At 39.0% G+C, this 15,959-nt stretch overlaps 1 protein-coding gene across 2 annotated transcripts in view; it reads right to left on the bottom strand.

Annotated features, from left to right (window-relative positions):
• The window catches only part of LOC127437733 (calcium-dependent secretion activator 2-like), a 213,107-nt gene that overhangs the window by 175,502 nt on the left and 21,646 nt on the right, over positions 1–15,959 (bottom strand). For both annotated transcript variants that reach the window (XM_051692847.1, XM_051692848.1), the window contains exon 2: positions 8,956–9,069. In XM_051692847.1, the coding sequence (XP_051548807.1) occupies positions 8,956–9,069 (114 nt within the window). The remainder of the gene's footprint in view (positions 1–8,955; positions 9,070–15,959) is intronic.

Genomic DNA, 15,959 nt, shown 5'->3' with positions numbered 1-15,959 from the left:
AAAATTGAGCTCAGGTGCATCCTGTTTCCACTGATCATCCTTGAGATGTTTCTACAACTTCATTGGAGTCACCTGTGGTAAATTCAGTTGATTGGACATGATTTGGGAAGGCACACGCCTGTCTATATAAGGTCCCACAGTTAACAGTGCATGTCAGAGCACAAACCAAGCCATGAAGTCCAAGGAATTGTCTGTAGACCTCCGAGACAGGACTGTATCGAGGCACAGATCTGGGGAAGGGTACAGAAAAATTTCTGCAGCATTGAAGGTCCCAATGAGCACAGTGGCCTCCATCATCCATAAATGGAAGAAGTTTGGAACCACCAGGACTCTTCCTAGAGCTGGCCGCTCAGCCAAACTGAGTGATCGGGGGAGAAGGGCCTTAGTCAGGGAGGTGACCAAGAACCCGATGGTCACTCTGACAGAGCTCCAGCATTTCTCTGTGGAGAGAGGAGAACCTTCCAGAAGAACAACCATCCCTCAGCACTCCACCAATCAGGCCTGTATGGTAGAGTGGCCAGACGGAAGTCTCTCCTCAGTAATAGGCACATGACAGCCTGCCTGGAGTTTGCCAAAAGGCACCTGAAGGACTCTCAGACCATGAGAAACAAAATTCTCTGGTCTGATGAAACAAAGATTGAACTCTTTGGCCTGCATGGCAAGCGTCATGTCTGGAGGAAACCAGGCACCGCTCATTACCTAGCCAATACCATCCCTACAGTGAAGCATGGTGGTGGCAGCATCATGCTGTGGGGATGTTTTTCAGTGGCAGGAACTGGAAGACTAGTCAGGATCGAGGGAAAGATGAATGCTGCAATGTACAGAGACATCCTTGATGAAAACCTGCTCCAGAGTGCTCTGGACCTCAGACTGGGGCAAAGGTTCATCTTCCAACAGGACAACGACCCTAAGCACACAGCCAAGATAACAAAGGAGTGGCTACGGGACAACTCTGTGAATGTCCTTGAGTGGCCCAGCCAGAGCCCAGACTTGAACCCGACTGAACATCTCTGGAGAGATCTGAAAATGGCTGTGCACTGACGTTCCCCATCCAACTTGATGGAGCTTGAGAGGTCCTTCAAAGAAGAATGGGAGAAACTGCCCAAAAATAGGTGTGCCAAGCTTGTAGCATCATACTCAAAAAGACTTGAGGCTGTAATTGGTGCCAAAGGTGCTTCAACAAAGTATTGAGCAAAGGCTGTGAATACTTATGTACATGTGATGTATTTTATTTATTTTTTTCATTTTATTTTTTTTATAAATTTGCAAAGATTTCAAACAAACTTCTTTCACGTTGTCATTATGGGGTATTGTTTGTAGAATTTTGAGGAAAATAATGAATTGAATCCATTTTGGAATAAGGCTGTAACATAACAAAATGTGGAAAAAGTGAAGCGCTGTGAATACTTTCTGGATGCACTGTACGTGTAAAAATCTGGGTCTTACAGATATTTGGAGACTTCTGATTCCATCTGGGAGGGACTAAACGTTTTTTTCATCAGTTCATAAGATTTACTCTAGAATAGATTTTTATTTATTTAAAAAAAAATCTAAGTCACTTATTCCATCTGCCACTGACTGCTCAATTGGGAACATTTTAGTTTCAGATCTTGCTTTGGTGTTTAGAGATGTTGCCACATATAGAGAAAAGAAAATCATATAGATGGCACTTTAATGCATCCCTTCTACAGGACCCAGTATTTCAACAAATGTTAAAGATAGAAGTTAATTCTTATTTAGAAACCAATTGGTCTTCAGTGTCTTCTGTGGGTGTGCATGGGAGGCGCTTAAGGCAGTTCTTAGGGGGCGAATCATACAATATGCCTCATTCATTAAAAAGATCAAAGCACAGGAATTAATAGAATTGGAAAAAGAGTATTAAAAGTGCTGAAACAGAGCTGAAGCTCCAAATGTCATCCAATGGTCTTAGAGAGTTGACTCAGCTAAAGTATAGGTACAATACTATTTTGTCACAGAAGGTAAAGCTTTGGTTATTCAGGGCAAGACAGTCATATTTTGAGTCAGGGGACTATGCAGGGAGACTTCTTGCCAGATACATAAAATAGAGAGCTTTTTTCCATCACTCCTTCAGTGAAGTCTTCTGGAGGCAATATATTTACTTCTTCCACAGATGTTAATAATGCCTTTAACCTCTTACGTTCTGCAGAGTTTTTGGGCTACCTCCTGAAATTTTTCACACTCAAATTTAAAAGCTCCCTGTTCACACATACAGTGTACTAATTTCCAAAAAATTGTCTTATTTTACAGATACCCCCCTAAATTTTAAGAAATTGTATTAATAAATAACATTGTATATGTTTACAATTTTATGATAGCCTTTTTTTTTTTTTTTTTTTTTTAAATACATTTTTTTTTATGTCTTAAGTTTAAAAGCATGCCATTTCAGTTCTGTGTCCTCAATTTTCAAGCAAAAATTCTAATTTTATTCCACTGGATGGCAGGAAGTACTAGAAAAAAGAATTTTTCCTCTATCACCTTCCACCACATTATACTGATCTGAAATGTAGGTGGTGCTCTAATGAATTTTAGCACTCACCCATAGACAACAAGTCTTTTTTTGAAGTGCTGAGAGCTTCCACAATGTTGTGTTGAATATCTTGGCTTTCAAGTTGACTAGAAGCCCAATCTAGGTGTAGGGCTTTACTGGTTGTTTAGATCAGTGTTACTATCAGAAATAATTGGTAATTATTTCTTTAGTTATTAATTAATATTTAAATTAATTAATTGAATCCAACTCATTAAAACCTCATATGGGGCTCCAGTAAATGTAGTGTGCTACGTTTAGGAGCGGGTTTGGTTATTAGCAATAATTAATAATTATCAAAAGATAATTATTAATTATTAAAATCAATAGAACATTGAGAATCAATGTTAGCTTTTTTAATCCTTTAAATCAACAATTATCAAAGATAATCACTAATCATTAACATCGATGAAACATTAATTAAAATTAACACTAGCTTATTGATCCTTCAAATTCAACAATCATCAAAAATAATTATCAATTATCAAAAATCAATAGAATATTAATAAGGATTAATATTGCTGGGGCACCACCCTAGAATCGGAGACTAATAACCAGATAGTATAACAGTCTCAATATTAGATTGTTTTCTTAGGAAAATCGACATCCGAAGAATATCGATTTTCGGGAAAAAAAAACAATGAATCAAGGCTTGAATCCAAGCACTGACATCCCGTCAGCATGACACAGGTGTATGCAAAACAAACCAAAACACTTATCTTTGTAATATAACAGTTTATTTATGCAGTAATATCAATTAATAATTAATACAATGCAGTCAATAAATTTCCGACTTACAACTACAAACTATACAGTGATATGATTGGTATGGAAACCAAAATAATCCTATAACACATAAGGTGTGTGTGTGTGTAAGGAGGGACACACACAAAATGGCGGATGTGACTCTCGTGGAGAGTATGTCAAGCGAGACTTCCGACCAGAGAATATGGCCACGAATGTGGGTGGAGAGAAACCAGTCAATGGCGTCTACCAGTTTACCGTGTGTATCTGCTTGTACGATAGCTTAGGAACAAAGCTGAGCTTTATCACGAAGCTATCTACTAGCCAAAAATGTGTGCGAGAATGTTTTTGAGGGGTCGCGTGCGTGCGTGCGGTTAGTACGAGAGAGAGAGAGAATTAAGTGACGGCCCCAAAGCCGGTTTCGCGATCATGGGAGAGAAAGCAGCTGTTAGTTTATCACTCAGAGAAGCGGTGGACGGCTCGTAAACCGTCCCGCGGTCTTCGATTCTTTAATGGATAAACTCAGTGTGCCGGTCTCACCCGCGATGGCGGAAATGCACAACAGTCCAATGTGGTTGGACTACAATACAGCAAATCTCATTCGTGATAATTAAATACCTTGAGTATTAGCAATGAGCGGACACGGCGGTCCATAAACTGTACAAGCAATAACGTTGATACACAAGAATAACACACTATAATACTTTATCTCTGCCCAGACGTAAACCTCTTACTTGAATCGCGTGAGGACACAGGTAGAATGTGTGTTCATCCGTCCTTCAACTCCGACTCGGTTCCTCAAGGATCGTGTGATGATGGGAGGCCGTTTCCTCACTCTGTCGGCGGGCGGTACAACTGCTGATTCTCGGCAGGCTGGCAGAGAAATCAGTGATGTCGACTTGACTGAAGATGGAAGAGAAATCTTTTCTCTCTTCACTTCTGCAGGCAAACGGATGAAGGTTCGGATCTGTTAGTGTTCGGTGGAACACAGAGTAATCTCAGCTCATCCAGTGAGATGGAGATTGTATGGCCACAGTTTCAAGTCATACGTTACTTCCTTGTGCCACGAGGCTACACCTGAGAGCAGCGATGAGCTGCGTCTACACACAGCGAGCAAAGTTGCTGGAAGCAAATCCCGGAAGCATTTCAGAGGTATTTCTACTCCTGATGATGTCATGGTTGAGGTGCGTTCTGTTGTGTGCCTCATCCAATAGGAGTTGAGAGTTTGATCCTTTAGTGAGCAAGGCTTCATGGGATTTGTAGTCGTTTTTGGACTCCCTTTGTTTGATTTTGGCGTGGTTTTTACCAGTAAGATTTATGACTTGTTATGTGGGCCCGAGTTAGGTTTTACGACTGTGTTAGGCCTGCCTTTGTCTTCTATCTGAATACATGAGGCCCAACATAGGTATCATTGAAAAGCAGAGAATCCCAGATTTACAATGATGTGTTCAATAGATGAGAACCTATTGTGCTGATTTGTTTCTCATACATTTTCTACCTGACATCATATAACTGTACAGTCACCCTCCTGAGAATGATAGCTTTCATTTGATATATGACTTGTCTACTTAATTGCTATGTGAAGGACTTTTATATTCATTTTTTAAATTTCTACAACGTAACCTCTAGGTGCGGCCAATTTGTGACACAAATGTTTTCAGGCCTTATTTTGTTGTTTTATGTAAATAAAATAAAAAGGGGTTTTCTGAAAAGTACAGATTCAAAGCTTTCAAATGATACCACATATGCTTAACTTATGCACACAGGGACTTCAGGGTGTTAAGTGTTAAAACGGCTTGCCATATAGAGCCTCCTCATGGACCCTCTGAGTGTAGGAGGTTAAAGAATTCTATTTTGAGCTTTATAGTTCCACTTCCACGTCTTCCAATAAGGATATTAACAACTTCACAGAGCCATTAGAACTTCCTAAATTGACGAATGATCAAAAATACTTTCTTGACTCAGATATTACTTTGGAGGAGCTTGTTGAGGTAATTAAAACCTTATGTCACAGAACTGCCTCCACTTATGTTGGAGTTATTAAAGAAAGGTGAACTACCACCAACCATGACGCAAGTCTTGATCAGTCTCATTTATAAAAAAGATAAAGACCCAAATGAATGTAAAAGTTATCGTCCAATCTCCCTGATCCAGTTAGATGTTAAAATATTGTCTAAAATTCTGGCTAATCGATTAAGCAGAGTAATTACATCTATTATACATATAGATACATATAGAAGTGGGATTTATACCTGGTCATAGTTCTTCTGATAATATTAGACGTTTTATAAATATTATGTGGTCAGTAGCGAATGATCAGACCCTGATCGCTGCCATCTCACTTGACGCAGAGAAGGCATTTCATAGGGTGGAACGGGACTATCTTTTTAATATTTTGGAAATGCATGGGTTCGGGAACATTTTTATTGGGTGTATTAAGTTACTTTATAAACAACTGGTAGCGACAGTGCAAACTAATGGATTATTTTAGATTTTATTTTCTCTTGGTAGGGGAACCCGGCAAGGCTGTCTTCTCTCCGCTTTATTGTTCTGTCTTGCCCTGGAACCACTAGAGGCTGCAATAAGAGGATGATTTTCCTGGTATTGTAGCAGGAGGTGTGGTGCATAAACTTCTACTCTACACAGATGATATATTGTTATCCGTCTCCGACCGTAGTAGATCTATGCCTAGCCTCCATAGAATTATTAATTCTTTTTCCAAATGTTCAGGATATAGGGTGAAGTGGTCTAAATCAGAAGCTCTTGCTCTGACAGCATACTGCCCTGCCATGGCTTTCCAACCTGGCGCCTTCCAATGGCCTAAGCAAGGCATTAGGTATTTAGACATTTTATTTCCAGTAAATTTGAGATATTTAGTTAAGAGTTCATTTTGACCCATTAATGAAAAGGCTTTCATGTGATGTGGATAAGTTTGTCTATGGCAGGGAAGGTCAGTGTTATAAAATGAATTGTATCCCCAAATTAAATTATGTACTACAGTCTCTCCCTCTAGAAGTTCCTCTTTCTTATTTTAAACAATTTAATAGAATATCTAAGTCTTTTAATTGGAATGGTAAATGACATCGGTTGCATTTCAGTAAGTTACATAGCCCAATTGACAAAAGAGGTTTAGGCCTCCCCAAAACTTATTACTATGCTTTTAAATCTCAGACACCTGGCCCATTGGTCTCTTCCACCTGAGCGAGCCCCTCCCTGGTACAACATTGAACGGGCTGTCCTTACCCCTATCTCACCATTGCAATTCTATCAAATTTCCAAGACAAGTGAAAATGCATCCCATTATTTCAAACTTATATGCAGTATGGACAAAGGTGTTCCGTATATTCAATTTTGATACTTACCTAAATGTTTCCTCAAGCATATGGCTGAACCTCAAATTATGTAATAACAAGTTCCCATTTTGCCTGAAAGAATGGATTGAGAGAGCTGTTGCTACAATTGGTGACCTTTATGAAAACGGAGCTTTGAGATCATTTCAAAATATAACCTAGCAATTTGGGTCCAAACTAGTGTAATAATTGGCAGACAGATAATTCTTAGAGGATGGAAGTCAATTGGCGCTCCCTCATTTCAAGAATGGTTCACCGAATTGGGAAAGGTGGTGGCATTTGAAAAGATGTCATATGAACAGCTTGGCAGATTAGACGCATATGGTAAGAAATGGGACAGGTATTTGGTCTTTTTGGACAGCTTTCAGTGAGGACCATGTGGAGAGAAACAGAATTGTGGTGGTAATTGTAAATTCTATTCTTTGTGGAATTCTTTTCTCTTTGTTGATTTTTATATTTATTTTCTTTTCTCAAATATTTTAGTTTGTTTGTTTGTTTATTTATTTATTTATTTATGTGTGTGCATGGTGTAATTTAGGCTTTGATCACAAAGAATTTGTTGAGGGATATGGTGGGGTTGGGGAGGGGAAAATACTGGGAGTTAAGTTGATTTTGTGTGTATATGTGTAGTCTATTCCATATTTCACATAAGAATCAATAAAAATTTTAATATCAAAGAAGATATGTCAGGAAAATATGGTGTTGCTTTCACATATGGAAATACAAACTAAAAGTGGGTCACGCCCTCCTCTCAGGTGTTAAGAACAAAATTCTTCAGTTAATTTAGAAGAATCATATATATGAAATTCAGATTGTAATAAATTGCATTATTGTGGGAGATGAATAAAGCATTGATTAGACAATACAAAAAGTGGCTTAAGAACTCAATACAATGTTTGTTTTATTCTCATATCATTGAACAAGCCCACAGATGACAGCAATCCTTTTTGCATCGAGTTTGTCTTGCGTTCCGTCTGCGCAATTTTTAATTGTTGCTCTTTGGCCACATGCACACTGCAGTTAAATTCGGCTCTCAGTTCACCTTTTAGTGCTTAATCTTGTTCTGTTCACACACACAGTTTGGTAAAATACGGGAGTGACAATCGCAATCTACAACCTTATTAACTCCCACAAATTCAGGTATTGACAACCACATTTCCAGAAATTACATGTAGTGTGTACATTTTCAGGTGTGTACACCCGAAATGAATAACTAGTTGCTAATGACGTGATTAATGGTGCATGTGAGTTGTGTCAGTCTTCTCCCGGTGTAAATCACACTTACAGAGGTGTCTTCATTCATTCATATATTTCAGTCTCTCTCTCATCAGTAGTTTCTCTCATCAGCGCTGCGGTCTCGGGGTAACCCGTACATCAAAGTCCAGAGAGTGCGCGTGCTGTTTAACAACAGCTGCTTAGACGCGTATAAACAAAACACAGTGGTTCTGTCGATGACAGCTAACTAAACATTGCCGGATGATAATACATCTCTGGTGGATAATCTCTTTGCTCAAAAACAGAGAGAACAAAAAAGTTAAGCTGGTGGCATTCATGTTCCTTGTTCACAGGCGCGAGACACTGAAGCGTTGCTATGGTAATAATGTGTCAATCATTGCAATTGAGGGAGACAGTCCTGTAATCCGTACACACATGGAATGATAATTTAGGGGATTCACACCCCCATTTAAATGTGGTTGTCACTCCCGAAACTTTGTAGTGTGTATGTGGCCAATGCACATTTAAGTGCCTCTGACGGACACACTGGTACATGACCACTGGTATTCAGCATCATAACGCTTCATTTATTCTGTTGTGCTTCGCCCACCTATTGTGCTTCCTAAGTGAGCAGTTCTCATTCTGTGGCTGCACTGCTTGTGAGGTTTGTTGAGGTGCGCTACCACCTATTGACGCAGCTCGTAAAAACATATACAATAAATCACAATTAATGCATTAAATCAAAAGCTCTACTTATAATAAATATAAACGTATTTACTTTTTAATAATTTTCTACAAAACCCTGAGTAGAGTTGGAGCGGATTGATTACGGAATACTTTGAGTAGTGAGGGGAAATTGCTGTTACTCCACTCACAAACTCTGGGTTTGAACTCTGTGTAAGTGAAGCAAGTGCCCACCGATGTATGCACAAAACATGAGGCTGAGTTACAGGGCTATAAATCACTCTTGAAGAACAAAGACAATAAATCTTGGAACATAAAATGACAACATGCATAGGTCACTACATGGACTGCTGTCATATGCATTTTGGTGACATGCATTCGTTACGGTAATGAAGATGGGAAAGATCAGGGTCTTGCCTCATAGTAACTGCGTACAGCATTGCAGAAAGCTTCATCAGCAACAATCTGTGTCTCTCCTTTCAGGAAGGCCTGGAAACGTTCCTTCACCACCTGTAACTGCTGCTTGTTCAGCTGAAGAAACAGAGAAAGAAAAGAGTCAAAGTGTAACTAAAATTGTGAAGGTGTATTTGCGGTGTCATTTCTCATTTTAGTGACAATATGGCCAGAAACATACGCAAGTATGATGACACGAATCCCAAAGCATTGCAAGTCTATACTCAATGTGCATTCTTGCATTACTGTGGTGATAACAAAACTCAGTGCTCAATGGGGTGACATAGTTACCATTGAATGTCTGTGCCAATATGTGTTTTTATGCAAGCAGCAAGCTTTAAACATGTCAACAATTGAACAAACTTTAATTAACCTGCGCAGCAAGATTGTCTCCAAATTTTTTCTCTCCCATGACAGTAGTTGAAAAAGAAAAAGACGTTAACGCTAAGACATTCACTAACGTAAGCACTAATGCCTAGTATAGCGCCCCTTGTGGCAACACTGAGAATTCAATGCTGAATTGCGCTACAGTATGAATTGCGCTTAAGTCACATTTCGGAATGCGCCATGTGAAATTGAGCTTGCATGACTAGATTTGTTTGCGTTCACATGCTTGCACATTTCAGGCCTAAATCAACCATGTTGTTGAGCATATTTGCGTATGGAAAAATACCAGAGAGCTAGAAGCCTGAAATTCACTAAGTAAAAAAAGTCTCTCCATGAATAAAACTATCCTCGTTTACTTGCTAATATATACAAATGTTACTTTTCAGTGTTACTTGTGCTTTGGAAATGAAAAAAAAGAGTGAAAAATGAAATTATTTTTACATCCTTTAATGTGGTTCCAAGGCAGATGCATAATCAACAGGAAGCGTGAAAAATTCATCCCTAATGTTTTAGAGGTACACATTTTTTTTTAAATAGTCATTTTAAAAATTGCTTTCTTTTGGAGGAAAATAAAAAAAAACATTAGAAATACTCTTTGGTGTTTACCTTGGAGGTTTATTTCCGATCAATTTACCAATAGGGGATGGGGCGGGGGTGCTTGCTTCAGTAATCAGGACTATTACCTGCTTTTCCTAGTCATAATCATAGCTATGACTCATCATAAACTGACATCCAGGACAGTCATTTAAAAAAAAAAAAAAAAAGGCATTGGCAGAGGCCATGTGTTGGGCTGGACATTCTTAAACAGAAGGAAACAGTGGGTAGCTGTGCAGTAAAACACGAACATTAAAACCACCTGCCTAATATTGTGTAGGTCCCCCTTGTGCTGCCAAAATAGCACCAACCCGCATCTCAGAATAGCAAGCAGTGGAGTTCTGTAGCAAACCTTTGGGTTTAATTTACAGAATCTGTTGGAGAGAGCCCTTAGGCAAATGTAACAGACAAAACATGCACGACTATTTGTTGCTCAAATGTTATAGCCATTGTAATTCAAATATTACTGCCGAATAGCATCTACCTACAGGAGATGCTTGATTTGAAAGCATAAATCTGTCTAAAATCTGAAGTTATGCCTCAGGAAATCTTAGAATTTGCATTCTACCACACAAGAGTTCCAGATTTCAAGACTGCGGCTGGCATTACTCTGTTTATGCTGTTGAGAACTGGTCTCTGGTTGTAAACATTAGTACTGTAACCACAGGCTGTAATTAAAGAGTGCAATAGAACACTCATTTGTGACATTAGCTCCCAGCAACAGCAGGCCACACATCTCTCATATCTATATACACCGATCAGCCACAACATTAAAAACACCTGCCTAATATTGTGTAGGTCCCCCTCGTGCTGCTAAAACAGTGCCAACCCGCATCTCAGAATAGCATTTGCTATTCTTCTCACCACAATTGTACAGAGTGGTTATGTGAGTTACCGTAGACTTTGTCAGTTTAAACCAGTCTGGCCATTCTCTGTTGACCTCTCTCTTCAACAAGGCATTTCCATCCACTCACTGGATGCTTTTTGTTTTTAGTACCATTTGGAGTAAATTCTAGAGACTGTTGTGTGTGAAAATCCCAAGAGATCAGCAGTTACAGAAATACTCAAACTAGCCCATCTGGCACCAACAATCATGCCATGGTCCAAATCACTGAGATCACATTTTTTCCCTATTCTGATGGTTTATATGAACATTAACTGAAGCTCCTGACCCGTATCTGCATGATTTTATGCACTGCACTGCTGCCACACGAGATAAATCGCATGGATGATTGCTGACATGAACTGACAAAGCCTAAAGTAACTCAGATAACCACTCTCTTGCTAGCCTCCGTAATTGTAAGGGAATGCAGCCATCTCAAAGGTGTTGACAGTCTTGCTCTAAATATACCTTATATCAGCAAGAAGAGAAGAGAGAGAGAGTGATAAAAACAATGTTATGAAAAGAAACGAAAATCAAAAATGTGGATAAGGATACATGTTTTTGTTGTGGACTTGAGTCTTTTTGATGTCAGAGTTCAGTTTGTTTGGTACGAAAGTTTTTTTTTTTTGAACTTGGTTGCTACTAAATCTGTATTTATGCAACACAAATTACTTATGTCAATAACGTGTAATATACTACCCTCGTCTAGATGTTTTCTTTCTTCAGTGGTACACAACATTAGGTGCGTTTATATGGACTCTAGTAATCAGTTTGTGATCAGACTAGTAGCACAGTCTGAATAAAAAAATCTCATGTAACCATGTCAATCGGAATTAATTGGCCAAATCCGATGTAAACTTCATTCGGATTGTAAGGGGTGGTGTAAACCTTTTATAATGCTTTCAAGAAGAAAATATTTGCCATGTAAATGCTTGATCGGATTGCTTTCTGAAACTGGGATGTTGTGTGCATGTCCATAACTGACGCAGTAATGACGATGAGGGAATCCTGAACTCTGAGAAGACGCATGACCAAAAGAAGATCGAAACATCACTGTAACACTCTCAATGGAAAGGCAGAGAAGCGAAAACTGGCTTGACAATATAAATAATAGTTTAATAATAAACTTAAACTAAAAGACACAAACACACACAGGTGTCAGACAGCTGTCCGTAACTTTAATAAACTTTAAAAATAAACAGCTGACCGTAACACTCTCTCTGTCGCACTGCCGTCTCCGTTCGGCCTTATCCCTCTCGGGCTTAATCAGCCTTATCAGGGGCCGGGTGTGCGGAATCACAACACGGCCCCGCCCTCCGCCCTGCCACAGTCACACACTAATGACCTCTAATATTTCAAAGCTAGATGTTTTTATTGTTGCTGGACAGTAAGTAGATGGTCTATTTGAACATTTTGAATAATTTAATTTTTTTGTGATGTATTGCTTATTAAAAACATAAGCCCTCACGTGACAGTTTTTCGTTTGTTGCATTGTCCAAAATAATCTCACATGCACAAAGTCTAGTGTGACCAGCCCTTTGGCTCTCTTGAGAGCACTTAAAGATGAACCACATCTCAAGTGCTCTGATGTGCACGCAGTCTACAGAGGCACATGTCAAACTCCTGCATAAATATAAATGAGGTATAAACTTATCAAATATAAACTTTAATAGTGAAAACAAAGCACTCCAGTTTCACTTAAATTTAACAACTGTGTAATGGCGAATGTCCATGGTCATTCATGCATTGTTAAACTGTGCCCCATCAAACAGCGAGGGAATGCTGTATAATCGTGCAGTGTACGGATGTCAAAAGATCAATTCAGATTTGATGCTTTTGACATATAGACACGCACATCAACCCTATCACTTTTTTTGGCATTCATGTAAACAGTACGTTCGAAATATTGATCGGATTGATTTCATTCTGATAAAAAATAAAAAATAAAAACTTGGCCAAGTGGGGGGGGTCTGGGTAGCTCAGTGGTAAAAGACGCTGGCTACCACCCCTGCAGTTCGCTAGTTCGAATCCCAGGGAGTGCTGAGTGACTCCAGCCAGGTCTCCTAAGCAACCCAATTGGCCTGGTTGCTAGGGAGGGTAGAGTCACATGGGGTAACCTCCTCGTGGTCGCTATAATGTGGTTCGTTCTCGGTGGGGCGCGTGGTGAGTTAAGCGTGGATGCCGTGAAGCCTCCTCACGCGCTATGTCTCCGTGGCAACACGCTCAACAAGCCACGTGATAAGATGAGTGGGTTGGCAGTCTCAGACGCAGAGGCAGCTGGGATTCGTCCTCCGCCACCCGGATTGAGGCGAATCACTACGCGACCACGAGGACTTAAAAGTGCATAGGGGAAAAATCCGTGTAAACGCAGCAAGTGATTTTCCTATTAAAATCATGGTTAGGTTTAGGGTTTGGTTTATGGGTTAAACTCAGGAAAAATTCATGATAATGTCCATTGTTTTTTTTTATCTAATCAAACTCAAGTTATGATGAAGCAATTGAACAAATTGTGAAAACAGCCCAGAACAGCTTGTTTGGTGGGAGGGGTAATTCAAATGAAGTTCATTGGCTCATGGCTCTAATATTATTACAGAAATGAGTGTTCCACAAAATCAGCTCAAGGAAAATCTCCCATAAAACTCTCAATGGGTTGCTGTGCTGAGAGGAGGCATTTTAGCCTTTCGGTACAGGCTTGCTCTGGTTCACACACCCACTCAGAAAACAAGACATAAGCACTTGATAAACATCATTAATGCTCTAAAGGGAGTCTGAGGGGGTGAACCACCTCATCTGCTCAAATAGCACAGGTTTGTGGAGCACTTCTGCATTTGATCAACATTTTTGCACTTAGCTTTTTTTTGTTTGTATCACAAGCCTTTCTCTCAAGTTGTCTCTTGTTTCTCATTCTTAACATGTATTTCCTTTTGTTAATCCTTTTTGCATTCTTTCATTGATGGTGTTGTCTTTGCCACTCCCTGAGCATGACAACCACTTCACATCGTCATGGCAACATCATCCACAGCGTGGCAAAGAGTCTGCTTCCAAGGACCAGCCAGGCTGCTGCAGCAATTCAGCTGCAGTAAGTATTGAGCTTTCTTTCTGTATATTTTTTTTTACAGTATAAGCGTCAAAAGCTAAAGCTAATAATAAAACAAATCCTAACTGCCTCTGTTCCTCGATAAGAGCTGAAGACATCCAAATAAGCTAACTGCTCTATTAAAATTCAACTAGAAATATGTCTAATCAAGTAAAGGAATAGTTTAGGGTGAACTACTCCTTTCCTATGCCATCAAGGAACTAAATCTGATGACTTGGATGTAGAAAGTGATAGTTTTATCTTCATTCCAACAAATGAAGTGTTGTGAGGCTTAAGTGAATTACACCACAGGGCTGGCCATCAGAGAACAGCTGTCACCTGGCACTCTACTCCCAAGCCTTCACAAAACACACACTCCTCCCAATAATCAAACACACATGAACACACTCACCGCTCCTTCAACAAACACATCTCTTAGCACATCGTTACACTGAAACACCAGTTTGTAATATTAGATAACACACAATTCCATAACAAAATCTACATACTGAATAAATGACAGATTAAGGGCATAATATTAGCGGTTGGACATCTGACTGTGAAATCAGACCCTAAAGCCGTCCTACATACAGACATGACATCCATTACTGTTCCGACTTTGGCTATGTTCGGAAAGCAATACAAGTGTATTGTTTATTGCATACTGCACTGTTTGTACTGTATCCTACAGCCTAGTATTTCCTTTAAAAATGTATGTGAAACATTCAGATTTAAGATTAAGCATTTCGGGCAGTATAGTGCTATACCGTCACATGGCCACAGAATGTTTATGTTTAATTCTGTGTGTTGCACCCATTTTTCATCTCAGAAATAAGTTTATTATATATAAATATGGCTATTTTGCATCCTTAATCCAAATTTGTGTAACAAAATGTTTGTCAGTCTGATCAAATAGAGACCACATTTACACCTGGTATTAAGATGCATTTTAAGTGATCCAATCACATGTGGTTTAGCGCTAAATACAGGTGTAAACGGGGTCTAAAACGTTTTGTGATCAGATCACAAAAACCACATATGAATGTGGTCAAAAATGCATGTAACCGCATCACATTTGATGTTTTCCGGGGACAGTCCCGGTTTTTGATGGTCTGTCCCCGACTGGAGTTGTCCCTGGAAATGTCCCCGTTTTACAGCACATTCAAAACAACCCGCAAATACACAGCAAAAAGCCCGATCAAAATAGCCTGTGGAGTACCAGAGCAATCATGTAGTGATTATTTTCACCAACAGAGGGGGCTGCGGGTTACACTGATTACTTGGTCGCGCGCCACTGCTTTAGCCATGAAGAATTTACAAGGAGACATGAGACAGCATCATCAAGTTATCAACAAATCTCAAAAGAGACAAAGTTATCGAGTTCAAGGTACTAACTACTCATGTTAAAGTAATACTATTTGTATGTACTATATAACAGGGCCTGAACAGGGTGCAGGATTGTTTTGCACACAATTTTAAACTTTCCCGCAAGTTCCGTCATCACAACGCAGAATTCCCACACACATCTACCACATGGGTGAAAGTACACAGAGATATGAACAAATAATATTCATCTAAACAATTACACTTGCAGCTATTACATTTGCAGAAAAGACATTTGTGCTCCAAATGAGCCTAAAATGTAAAATAATAAGCCTAATTAGGGATGGTGAAGGTCCATTTCCAAAAGCACAAACATAAAGACATTTTAAAAGTTTTAATTACTGGTTGTAATGACTGTATATAGTATGTTCACAGTTTGTTAAAATGAAAATATTAAATACAATTAGAAAATGTTAAATATGGTAAATACAGTATTATTTGTCATGTTTTCATATTTGTTATTTTTTTATTTATTTTTTTGTTATTGAATTTTGTCATAATGTAATACTGTTTTGATCGTTTTGCTATCTGCAATGGTTACTATTCACTATTTTTCATAGTGTGAGTTTTGGTAAATTTGATTAAAACCAGTTAGGGGCAGTTTGACCTGGAAACATAATAATAATTATTAATTACAATAGTATA

The sequence above is a fragment of the Myxocyprinus asiaticus genome, chromosome 48 (genome assembly GCF_019703515.2).
Source record: "Myxocyprinus asiaticus isolate MX2 ecotype Aquarium Trade chromosome 48, UBuf_Myxa_2, whole genome shotgun sequence".
In the NCBI taxonomy this organism is placed as follows: domain Eukaryota; kingdom Metazoa; phylum Chordata; class Actinopteri; order Cypriniformes; family Catostomidae; genus Myxocyprinus; species Myxocyprinus asiaticus.
The sequence above is the reverse complement of the archived record's forward strand: the minus strand, read 5'-3'. Positions and strand labels throughout refer to the sequence as shown.